This window comes from Triturus cristatus, chromosome 11, assembly GCF_964204655.1.
Source record: "Triturus cristatus chromosome 11, aTriCri1.1, whole genome shotgun sequence".
Taxonomy (NCBI): domain Eukaryota; kingdom Metazoa; phylum Chordata; class Amphibia; order Caudata; family Salamandridae; genus Triturus; species Triturus cristatus.
In genome coordinates this window covers 572,241,682-572,254,590 of record NC_140594.1, presented here as the reverse complement: position 1 = coordinate 572,254,590, position 12,909 = coordinate 572,241,682, and the positions used below count along the sequence as shown (strand labels likewise).

General features: G+C 40.6%; 1 protein-coding gene across 1 annotated transcript in view; it reads left to right on the top strand.

Moving 5' to 3' along the window:
• The window catches only part of LOC146785104 (G protein-coupled receptor kinase 5-like), a 506,690-nt gene extending 498,580 nt beyond the window's left edge, over positions 1-8,110 (top strand). The window contains exons 15-16 of the mRNA XM_085633729.1: positions 3,207-3,338; positions 7,831-8,110. Of these exons, the coding sequence (XP_085489855.1) occupies positions 3,207-3,338; positions 7,831-7,965 (267 nt within the window). The 3' untranslated portion in view covers positions 7,966-8,110. The remainder of the gene's footprint in view (positions 1-3,206; positions 3,339-7,830) is intronic.
• Positions 8,111-12,909: the final 4,799 nt, after the last annotated feature.

Genomic DNA, 12,909 nt, shown 5'->3' with positions numbered 1-12,909 from the left:
GATCTCCTTTGTAAACCACAGATTACTGAACATGGAATCTTGTTTGGGTTGCCTGGCACTGCTTGAACTTAGAAGGCAGTTACTCCTGACTAGCTGCTGGATGGGGTCTCACTGTTTGTACCTACTTCAATAAAACTCTCTCGCTTCAACTATAAGAATTTGGATCTTCATTTATGAGAGTCTAACTTCTACACAGGCACAGCACAGTGGTTAGTCAAATGCATACAGACTTGTCACGCCAAAGCTAAGAGTACCCTTTCTGCCCCTCCATAGACCTCATTCCACTCGTAAGAAAGGGGCTGCTATGGCTTTCTTGAGTAATATATACCATTAGCTGACATCTGCAGGTCTATCCCACATACCTTCGCTAAACATTACTTTGTGGACCTTCTGCCCAAACAGCAAGCTAGAGCTGGCTAGGTTGTCCTACGTACACTTTTCCTGTCTACTGCAACATCCTCTGGCTAAGCCACCGCTTTATAGGAGGACTGCTTTATAGTCGATACACAGGTTGTGTTTCTACAGCTACACATGCCAACAAATGGAAAATATTACTTACCCTGTTAGCATCTGTTCCTAGCATGTAGTGTTGTAGATTCACATTCACCCACCCTCCTCCCTCGTCGCCTGAGGTTGTTGCAGGTTCTTTTCTTGCCATTTTTATAGTTTTTCCTTTGCATGGTCATCTTTACTGTATTCTCTATACTTCATCTACAGACTCGCTCTTGGTGTGGGGCAACAAAAATGTAACAATGGAGCTGATGCCCATACGCAATACCACTAATAGGTGGGGTTATTAGACTCCTTGACCCAAAAAGACATCCTTCGAAGTGAATGCACATGTGGAGAAATATCAAGAGTTTCAAGATCATAGCAGTGTTAGAAAATACATTATGTACACATTAAAAAGAATATTCTGCATACATATCAGAGAACACAGATTGGTGAAAATCAGGTTTGGCAATTTTCCAAAATAAGTAAATACTCCTTTTCTCAAACAAAGTGGTATTGGTGAATGAGCAAATCATACCTGCATGCGGGTAAGGAAAAAAGAGACAGGGGTGGTATCCGGTACTAAGGTGTAGGTTGGGATAGAGGTACAAGGTTATTAGTAGGTTGACTATGATATGGGGAGGTACCAGGTATGGATAAGTATACATGGCTAAAGGTAGCATAATGGAAGGTTGTATGGGTATAAGGGTAAAAGTAGGGTTAAACTTATTCATTTTGGGGTAGGAATAGAGTTAGTGAGGTATAGTTAGAGTTATTAAGACATAGTAGGTATTGACGAGGTTTTATGTAGGATGGGGTAGAAGAGACTAGGATATAAGTGGGTGTTCATTATACTAGGGTGTATATGAGGATAGAGGTACCCAAGTACAAGTATGCATGAGGGCAGAATTGTGGGTAGAACTAGAGGTACCAGGAAGTAGGCAGGGGTAGAAATAGAGTGCAGGTAGATGTACTAAGGTATAGTTTAGGATGGATGTACTACAATATAGATGGGTATAGAGCAACTTGGGTATCGGTTCTCCGGTGTAGGTTGTAGTAAGGTACTTGGCAGAGTTATCAGTGTGCATGTACTGATAGGGGTACCAGGGTAGAGCTACTTGAAGAGCTACTTGGTACGTGTTGAGGTACTTGTGTTTAGGTTGGGGTAGCAGATTTAGTAAAAGAGAAAAGGCAAAGGATGCATCCTAACTACAGGAAGAAAGGTGGAACAAGTGGACAAAGAGATTTTTGATTGGGGGATGTAAAGGCTTTTCCAACCCAAAAACGAGAAGCAAAAAGGATACATGTAAACTTATGAGAAAAGAGATTTTTTCCAACATGAAGGGCATGCCACCAGGGTTTATTTAATATCCAGGGATTTCAATTCATGGGACAAAAACTGAGGAAGCCGGTCCCTGGAGAAAGTTTCTTCAATACAGGTTTTTTTAAAGTAGATTTTTCACCATAATCTTGAATTGCCACTGCATGACGTGTAGTGCCTATGCTATATCACACAGACTCCATATCAGTGCTGTGACATTATTGCAAGTAACATTCATAGTGTATTCATTTAGCCAACATAACTTGTAAAGGGATACCTTTTGGTGAGATGAACCCACTCAGTCCCTCCAGAATAACCCAAAGACCCTCCATGTAGACATTCATAGAAGGAATAACACTCTGATAACGCCCATTAGCTATATTTCACAGGGATAAGCCCATTAGGGCACTCCAGTGCATTTCACTCTTGAGGTATATGGGGATCTGTCTAAACTCATTTTATTGCACTTCATCCCACAATTCTGAGAATGCCCCCTATCCATTGTCTGAGGTAATCTAAGAGCCTGTCGGAAGCTTGTGAATAACATGGGTTTGTCTTTATGAATTCTCTTAGAAGTACCCATCCTTCACCACTCACTGAAAGGGCCAAAACAAAAGGGTGTCTAGGAGCCTCTGTCATAAGCATTCTAAGACGAGTGGATCACCGGTCTCTGTAGGCTTTAAGCAAAAACAAGAAAGTGAAGGAACGAAAGCTTGAATTTAACTCAGCAACTGCCAGTCACATGGGCCGACTTCCAAACCATTGTTTTCAGCCCTCTGTACCAATTTGGACAGAGACCAGCCATTTAAAATCAGCCTTGGTCCTGCTCCAATAAGAACAGTCTAGCCTGAACTGTAGGCCAGCTCACCTCGAGATGGGAACACAGAACAGTCTGAAACCAGTCTGGGGGTGCTTCTGCACCCCTCTCAGTGGGACTTGGCCTGGCACTCTAGCCTGGACTGTTCCTTTAGGACCAAGACCAAGTCTGACTGGAGAGACATATTGGACAAAATAAATAATGGACTGGGATGTGACCCCGAGTAATTACCATTAGTAAAGAATAATTCAAACATTCCACCCATCACTATTTCCTTTTCCTCTGTGCAATGCCCTAAATGTAACTGGTATGCCTAGAGGTGGATGCCAAGTCAAGGGTATGGATATTGGAAGGTGCACCCACACTACCCCTTGCAAGAGGGGTGGAAGGGGACTAAGGTTTCCTTATGCCACTGCTGAACCAGTTTGGGGCTGAGAGTTGCTAAAATGACTTTTTGGTTCCTTGTATCTTAGTCTTTTTTTCTATCAAATATTGGCTCTCTGCCCCAAGTTTCCTAAATTGAATTCGATGTTTCTTTCAAGGTTTTGCTCAAGTCAATCTGTGTTGTTTTCTCAGATGGTAGAGACAGAGTGCTACAAAGATCTGAATGTATTTGGACCAAATGGGACACGTTCACCAGACCTGGATTGGAAACAGCTTCCTGAACCTCCTAAGCGGAGTCTCCTTCAGCGACTTTTCAGGCGGCATGTAAGCTCCCTTCCTTTTATTTAATAACAGTATTGTTAATTTCCTAATGACTGTGTATGGACGGCGATGGGTAAATCATTATGCTGGGGTGTGGTTGCAGCAAATCCTTAGTTATCCCTGGACTTACCATTTTACAATTACCCTCGATGCTTCCACAATCTGATCTTCCACTCTATAATTATCAACCAATCCCTATTCCACTTAGTACATTTAAGAAGTCCCACAACACAATCTGGACGATCAGGGACCAAATGCCTCATTTCAGCTTTGAATTCCAAAGAATAATGTTGGATGTCTTCAGGGTTAATCTATCCAGTGTGCCTACACTTGCAGTGATCTTTTAGTCATGTGTATCCTGATAAGTCCAGTACGTACCCATAGTTAATTTTTTATCCTACTAAAATTTCCAGAGTGCAGCTGTAAGCAGGTAGACATGGTCTGACAATTTGTTTGTATGTCCTACTGCTGACAGAGGGTGAAATTATTTGCCAAGCCTGCCCTAAGCTGATTTGCCTTGTGTACTTCAGATTGCAGTTCTTGGAATGAGTTTTGTCAAAGAGCTAGTCTGTTCCTCTTGAGAACACACAGCTGTCCTCTAGAAAGGAAGTGTGAAGGTGGCCTGTGTAATAGGATTTCTGGGACCCTTTTATAGATAGGGCGCACTTTTCCTGTTTGCGCCATGGCGCACGTTTAACCAGGTGTGCCGGGTGCAAACAGGAAAGTGCACCCTATCATGTAGAATGTGATGTCCTCAGGGCAGCTGCGAACTTGCGCTGCCCCGGGGCAGCGCTTTCAATTGAAATACGGAGCAGCTTTTTTAAAGCTGCTCCATGTTTTTCTGTGCAGGGGGCAACCCACCTGCACTTTACAGAGGGGTTTGAGATCCCCTTGCAGGCGGCTGCAGTGAGTAACTTCATCCGCCTGCAAGGGGATGTCTGGGCGGTTCATAGGACCGCCATTCTCCCCTACAGAGGGCTGCCATCAGGGGACACACTTTCAGTGCGCCTTCAGACAGCTTCTTTGCCTCTGCGCTCACGTCTATAATACAGCACAGAGGCAAAAGGATTCCCTCATTTGCATGAGACCACACCCCCATGCAAATGAGGGAATGCCCTCTTGAAAATGCACTGGCGCTACATGTGCGCCTGCGGTATAAGTATTACAGAAGGGGCTGCACGAGTGGTTGTGGCTCCTTCTGTAATATCAATGCACAAAGTGGGCGCAAACACTTGCTGCACCCTAGGGGCAGAAAACGCACTACCTTGCTCTAGCCAGGAGGTATCTGCGGCTCTGCCTTCATCCTTTATCTCGCTTTCTCTAAATCAAACCTCCATTCCGGCTTTTTAAATCAGTGGTAAGGGTCATTTCAAATAAAACGGGGTCCGCACGGTTTCACTTTTGTTTGAAATGCCTATGGCTCGATTTAACTTTTGTAGAGAGATGGTACAGAGGCATAGCCAAAAACACAGCATTTTTGTTGTTGGTAAAAAATGTTTTTTTAAAGTACCAAACTAATCCTTAATAATTTCCAAATGCAGAAAGTCAGTCTTAATTGTATTTTAGGCACAAACTGACATATTTGATATATTTTGTACCTAAACTGTAAACTTCATTAATATGCTTAGCCTATGTTTCGCATTATGTACATGCACCGCAGAATTTGCTACTTTCTTGGGGTTATGTCAGGCAATGGAACATTGGATCTGTAGTTGATTAGCTTTTATTGCGCAGTGCTTATATTGTCTAGAGTCCTTGGGTGAATGAGCACAGCGTCTATGGTTGGTGCTGACTGCTTCAAGTCTGATTGGCTTGGGCAAGTCTGATTGGCTTGGGTTCCCTGATTTAAAAGTACTGAGAGCACTTAGAGAATGCTAATGCCCACAGTGAATCTTCTTGTAGAAACAGAGCATTTGCATTGTTTCCACTGGCAAAAAGAAGCTGTGTCTGACATCTGATACACTAAACCTACTTCATTACTTTACTGTTGAGTTCTGTCATGCTTTGATTGTATGTGAAGTTAGCTAAGGGCATATAGTCTGTAATCTTATTGAGAGACCAGGTCTTTAGACAGGTCTGTGTTGGACCAAGCAGATCTAGGGCTGCTTGGAATAATTGGAGGCTCGAGTTGGGGAACTTTATAACCATAAGCCGACAATCAGCTAAAATAGTGATCAAGGTGGAAATTAATTATTTCACATTATATTGCAGGGAACTAAAACTATGTTTCAAAAATATTAATAGATATGCCCCGGCGAATGCTGAATATCTTAAGAAACGGCGATGCCATTGAAAGTGAATGAGATAAAGTACAACGCACAATATTAACAGAGTCACATCACAAACTGAATTGATTGTGGCCATTTAGAAAATGGGGGAATTCACCTTACTCCATGATGCTCATTGTTTCGGCCTGTGAGTCAACCCTTGTAGGATTCCTTTACTACCATGTGTAGAAATGTATACAGATTAGATGATCCAACACAAGAACTAGAATAAATCCCTGAAGTAATTTGTACATAAGCTGCTCACAGTCACAAAAGGCTATGGGAGAAAGAACAGACCTTGAACTAGAAATCTGGTTATGGTGAATCAGATAAGGAAGAATGTCAGCGGGTAAAGGAAGTTTACCATGCACTACAATTACTCCAATATTTCAATTTTGGTTTGAAACATATAATTCCAGAAAATTGAACCAAATATCATCAAACGTCTCCATATAATTTGGAACTCAGTATGAGGCTTTCTCTACAATTTTTTTAGAGAACCATATCCTCAAACTTGGTTTCCTTTATAGTAATAGAAGTTTACTTTTTGCATGTGACTGCGTTCAGCACCCATACATTTTTTTTATCGACTTTTATACTAATGGGTTTTGTTGTGCAACTCAATGTAGCTAGACAGGTATCTAACTTGCTTACCCAAGGTTGTTTCCATTCTTTTATTCTTTTCACAAAAGTACAGACTTTAGGGCACGGCCAAAATATGTGATATGAAGTGCCTCCCTCCTACCTTTTTGCACCCCTCTTGTTTTTTTTGTATGTTTCAGCTCACCTGAAAAATTCATACCAAGGATAGTCCTCTAATCTATTTTGAGGACAACTGCCTTAAACTAAATACTCATAAAAACCAAGGCAATGTGTGACCGATATGAATAAAAACTGTGGGTGTGACAGTGCATGGTTGTTTCACCCTTAAATCTTTGCTTTGGTCCTTCACATTTGTTTGAAATCTACAGCCTATAAGAACTGCTTGATTGAAGCTGAAGCATGTCGCTGTAACTGAAGTTTGGATTGTTACAGTCTGATTAGCTAGGCATTACTTTTGAATACCCCACATCTTCTGCGCACTAAGACTGCAATCATTAGCAAGGCTGTTGCGTTGATGCATTTGGGTTTACGTTGCATCCTCAGTCGCTTGTAGGGTGCATTGTTGTAGAGCTGTTTTGATGTATATGCTAGCTTCAGACAGTGAAGGATCCTCACATTGTATGATATTTAGATCAAAGATGCAAGATTGGCTTGCAGAACTCCATATAGACTATTAGTAGATTGGACTACATTTTTAGTTGAGGTCTTTCAAATTGGCAGAATCGCACAGTCTGAGAGGAAGTCAGACTTCTTACATCTGAAGCTTACTCCAACCAAAGCTCTGATCCAAAGTCTCTGTATTTTGACATGGAATGTTATGATATCTTGATTGCTACTGCATTTCCCTTCCTATGTTTAAATTTTCATCCATTTACAGTTTATATTTATATGGAAATCTAGGTAGATGCTTCCTATAGTGCTCAAGTAATAGACTCAAGAGGAAGGGATCTTCATGTATTGTCTGTGGCAAAGACATTTTTCATTCCCACCCTAGGCCTGTCTCTTCCCTCTGCTGGGTGTACACCTCAACACTTACTTGAAACAAACTCATGTCTGTCCCTTCCCTTATTTCCCCTTAATTAGTATAGTTTGATTCATCCCTGACTTGACTTTAAACCTGATCCTTTAGGTTCCCTTTTGGTTCCATGTAAAGGTAGCCGCAAGGAAAAGCAAACTTAGGGCTGGGGAGTGGAGAGCCCCATAAGTGTGTGGTTCGGGTAGGAGCAGGTGATATCCTCACAGCCTAGTGAATTTTCCTATTTGCTCGGTGTCTGTTTACTGAGATGAGGAAAAGTGGCTCCCTTCTTGCTGCTCACCCCATAGCTACCGAGGTGCTCCACAGTTGTGATGCAAATACCTGGCAGTTTTGAACTACACTACCACCAATCACAATGCAGCATCCTGAACCAATTTCCAATTTGAAACAAAAATCAATGTGGATTATATAAATAAAGGAAAGTTATACAAGAGAATAGGTTCTGAATTGATGGTGGAGTGTGCAAACAACATTTGATGTCATCATCCACTTATAATTTTATGTTTGTGTTACCACTCAATGAAGTGTAATATCTAATAGTTTCTTTTGTCTTTCCTTCCCTTTATCACCTTTCATCCATCCCTTTTAGCATGCTGACTACACTATCAGCACAAGCAATACAAATTCCAATGCAACATCTGGCGGAAACTCGCACACAACAACAAACTCTACTTCTCAAGCCCGGACAACGTCGACAGCAGCAGCAGCACAAGCATCCTCTTGACAATTGGCTAGAGAGACAATCTTATGAGACATTATATATATATATATATAAATATATAGAAATTAAAACTTTTCATTGGCCACTCCTTCTCTCTGCCACACGCTATAAGGTCGTCTCATACCTTCTCAGGTTTACGCTGGATGTGAGGTAAAGAGTGTTTCAGTAGCTCTGGGAACTGAAGTGAGAGCCGCGCCAATCTGTTATTTTTATTTTTTACTTGTAGTATCTTCCTCTGGAAACTTTAGAAACTCAATGAAATTGCTTTGGGATTCTCAGGCCAAAACCCCACTCACATGTCATCTTACTACAGGACGGAACAAAGTAAACAATAGATGGGCATACACAATTTTACTCTCGTTTTCCATTTTATAATTGTGTAAGATGCCAAAGTGCAGTATGCTAAAACTGGTGAAATAAGACTTTTGTCGTCTTTTTTTTAAAGTCTGCATCTTTTTGTACTATTTGGTTAGGCTTGGTTACAAAATAAGATGATCTCTGAATTTCAGAGTGTTATGGTTTTATCTCCCGTTATGAACATTGTAGTTTAAAAGCAGAAGAACTTAACGGATGAAACATTGAGTTTTCACCAGAGCAATTGTGGATGTCCTATTTAATTTCTGATGGATTTTTAGCCTTTTGATAGTCAAAGACCCAGTGTAACATAAGAGGTCTGGTCTTTGGGGATGCTCCTAATGGTGACAGAAGTAGGATCCTGTGGGTGCTGGTGGACAATATTAATACTTCATCTCTCCTTGGGAAGACTCTTCTACAGAGTAGGAACATGTCAGGCTTTTTCATTGTGCTCGGTCTTGCATCTAACACCTTCACAACCTCTAAGGAATGGTAATTCTTGGAGTCCAGAGAGAGAATTGGAGTTGGTGTGTCCAGAGATCCTTATTGCTGAGCAGCAGATGCTGCAGGCCTCCTCTTAAATATAGTTAATTTGCATTCTGTTTTTCCTTGTCTTCATTGCTTAGTTTTAAAAAAAACCTTAGTCTTTCTCTTTCTAAACTTCACCAGTTTCTAAAGAGGTTTGTTTGCTCAGGAGATACTTTCACTTTTCTCTCTGGCTGTGAGTTTTCAACATTATTCCTGTTTTGGTTGCACTGGTGGAAGGAAGTCTTCTGGCAGGTACCCTGAAGCACAAGGCGAAGCTCTGCTCTGAATCTTACCTGTCTCACTTCCACAGTTTAAGAAACCTTCTCGGAGTCCGATTCTGTTCTTAAATGTTGGCAGTGCTGCCATTTCATCCCAAAATATACCAGAGAAAATACACTTCAAATTAAAACATAACATTGGAAAAATGATTAATTGAAAAACAAATCAGTGAGATACTTTACATCGGAATTAAGATAATTAAATGAAGGATAGGACTTTACATCTGAATTAAAATAATTAAATGAAGGATACTGACAAAATTAGGCTTAAGGTCAGGATTAGGTTTAGAGTTGGGGTAAACGTGTGGTTAGGGCAAGACCCAAGGTTAGATTTAGGTTAGGGTAAGGTTTAAGTTGGATTACTGTTAAGGTGAGAACCAAAGTTAGAACTTGTGGTCAGGGGCACAGTTAGGTTTGCATTGTAAGGTTAAGGTTAGAGTATGGGTAAGATTGGAAAAGGTTGAATTTGAATCAGGGTCAAAGGTTATGGTAAGGGTTGGGTATAGGAGTTGTTTTAAAGTATTTCAAAAAAAATAATTAGACAGATGTACAAAAAAATTCATTTCTCAACAAGGTTTGATTGAAAATAAGTACCATTTTACAATGAATTTGTTTTTTAGATAGCTTTCTTTAGGAAAGCAAAATCTGTCCTTTCATTACAATGGTCTTCAATCCAAACTAAATATCTGAAAATGTGTTTCTCTGAAATATATGGAGATGAAATTGCATAGATATTGACCATTTCATTCCATACTTCTCACATTCATCTCGCTGCTTTTGGACAGGAGTCTGGATGTGATAGTTACGAGTTGCTTGTTGTTTCCCACCGCAGTGAGGCATCCAGTAAATACCAATACCATGGGTTGCTGCAGTTACCAGATGTAGTAATAGCTAAACTTGACAATTTTAACATATGGGGAATGGCGCATAGTGAACAATATTGTTTTCCTGTTTCGGGGTACGCTAACTTGGAATTTTGTGTTTTTTACACCCACGAATTCCACCAGGTTTTAACTGGTCGAAAATCATGCAGGCAAGTTCATGTGAGTTCAGTAATTACAACATAACCTAGAATTCTAATTGCAAGATTGCCATGGTAGGTGGAATGACAGCTTAGGGCTCATATTCCTTAACATCACCAGCACCCATCCTTCAAGTCCAACTATTATCTGAGACCCCTAACTTCAAATAGTGAGTGAGACCTGAAGGCATATGATTGTAGAGTATGTGATAGAGGAAAAGGGAAGGGGGATGGGAGGGTTGCACTTGAACAAAGGGAAGGGGGCGGCCTAGCTTCTTCAGACTGTAAAAGCTTCTCATTAGACTGGTACGGTTCCTATCAGTTGATAATAGGATAGTAAAAGACAGCTAGAGTCAGTAGGACAGATATGTTGTTGTTTTTTCCCCATCATATCCTGAAAATGGTGAAAATAAAGCACTTTTTAAAGCTTTTGTGAACACCTTTTGGCGGCAAAAGTAACAAACTGCCACATTGAAATTGATGGATATGTTTACCCATCTAGGAAGTGATGTTTAACTGTAGTATCTTTGATTGGAAGTTCAAGATTTGTAAATAGGAAACTAGATACCTCCTTCAGCACAGTATGGTACCTGTAAATGTAAAATGTTTGAAGAACTAGACACAGTGGAACTCAATTTCAGCATGTAGACACAGAAGAGTTTCACGAGGAACGGTGTGAGTTATCATGATTCCTGCACATCTGATATAATTCGGATTTGTTTTTTCCATTTTTATTTGTTTCAAGTGCATTTGTTTGAATGTACAAATGATTTCTGAAGACACATCATAGTAAACTTACCTGATGGTGTTGTACCACCAGCCTCTACCATGTATCACCACAAACTTTCCGATGTACGGGGGTGTTTCTCAGTGCATGGCTACTATAATACTCTAGCAATTTTCATTCCTCCCAAGAGGCGATGATTCTCCATTGGAGTTTGGCAGAGCAAGTTGGCAAACTTTTTGTGGGTGCAGAGGTGTTTTAGAGGATTCAGGGCAGTAGTATTTTCTGTGCATTGAAACATTTCCTCAAGACACCTGATTCACCAGCATGGATGTTCCCCCATGCGCAGTCCAGAACGCATGATTTCCCACCTACATCTGCGTGGCCCGTCATCATAGGCACAGAGAACGCACTTGAGAGAATCTGTGGCATACTCTCACAATACCCGCAGTGGAGCCTCCAAAACCCGGATTCCTCTCCAGAAAGGGACTTTTCGAAATAACCAACGTTGAAGACAGGATTGCCGTTGGATCCGCCCCGGAGTTCCTGATTTAGCATAGGACTTTGACGCATGTTCTAGACTGCTCCTTTTAGAAACTGGACTGGAGATGGAAGTTAAGTAGGTCAGCATCACTGCCCCATTCCAAGTCTACCTCAGAGAGGCGAGCAAAGCCCACCAGTGCTTTCAAAGGGGGTTTTCATGATGGATCTGTCAACCTGGACATTATTGCTAAGGGTTTTGAAGATTATTTTTTTTAAACAATAAATGTGATTATTATTTCTTGTTTTTACACATCGAGCTAACTGTTGTCTTTTTTCGTTGTGTAGTTTGGAAATCAGAACTTTGCTTTTTATATATTTATGCCAAGTTTTAGGGAAGGGTTTCCAGCCCTTTGTTGAACTGTGTACTGTTTTTGAACACATAATACTGTAATCAAAATAACAGAGTATATGTTTAATACCTGCTATTCACATTTAAGTGGGGTACAACGTTTTAATGGTGTCTCGGGGGATTATGTGTGTCATTTTAGTAATTTTGTGTTCTAGACATTTTTCGAAAGACTGTAGATGCTGGTGTGAAGATGCAGACATGTCAATCTTCAAAAAATGCATTAGCCACAGAGTCCAAGTTACAGCAGTGTGGCATATTCGATAGTCACATGATTCTCAAATTCTGTTTCATTTTTATTTATTCTAGTGATTTGGTTGAGCTCTCACAGATACACAAAATATATTTCAGTGCTTTTAAAATATACTTAAAAAAAGTAATGTTATCTAAAACGCAAATGACATTCTGTACCAGAAAAAAGACTGCTCATCTTTAGAATACAAGTTTTATTTGTTAAAAACGTAGGACGTAGAAACACTTCTCTTAAATGAATCAGTTTAGCAGAGGCGAATAAAACACCATTTCGATTTTGGAGACCAGCTCCTAGTGTACACTTCTACGATTCTAATTGCGAAAAGCCGCACTTTAAATATAGGATACATGCGACAAATCTCCCAGTTTGTCAAATTAATCATGTCAAAATAAGAGTCCAATTGATATTTTTAGAAAAAACTTTTTTGGTATTCTGACAACGTTAATAATATCAATATTCAGTAAATCAGCACCGAGACACATCTACAATTTCAAAGGACATTTTCTCTTAGCCCACCACCACAGTATGTGTGCGTCATGTTAGGGGTGGCACACTCAATGACATTAGCTAGCCACAGGTACCACAAGGACGAGTACGACATGTTGGTATTTAAGTGGGACTTCGAGAGACCCCATAGGTTGTTGCGATTTTGCAAGGAACCTCTTGCACAGTGATTAGGTGCATCCATAAGTCTACATCTGTCCATGCCACAAAGCCACTGTTTTGACAGTGTCTTGTAGTATCTTGCTTATTGATAGGCAGACTCGATGATAAGGTCCTTGGACTTTGGTCAGCTTCTTAAACTTTTAGCAGCCTAAGGAGGCTGATTTTGGGGGTCAAGGTCAGCCCTCAGCCTGCCACATCTGATGATACTTATGCAGCTTGCCACCAGTACGTTTG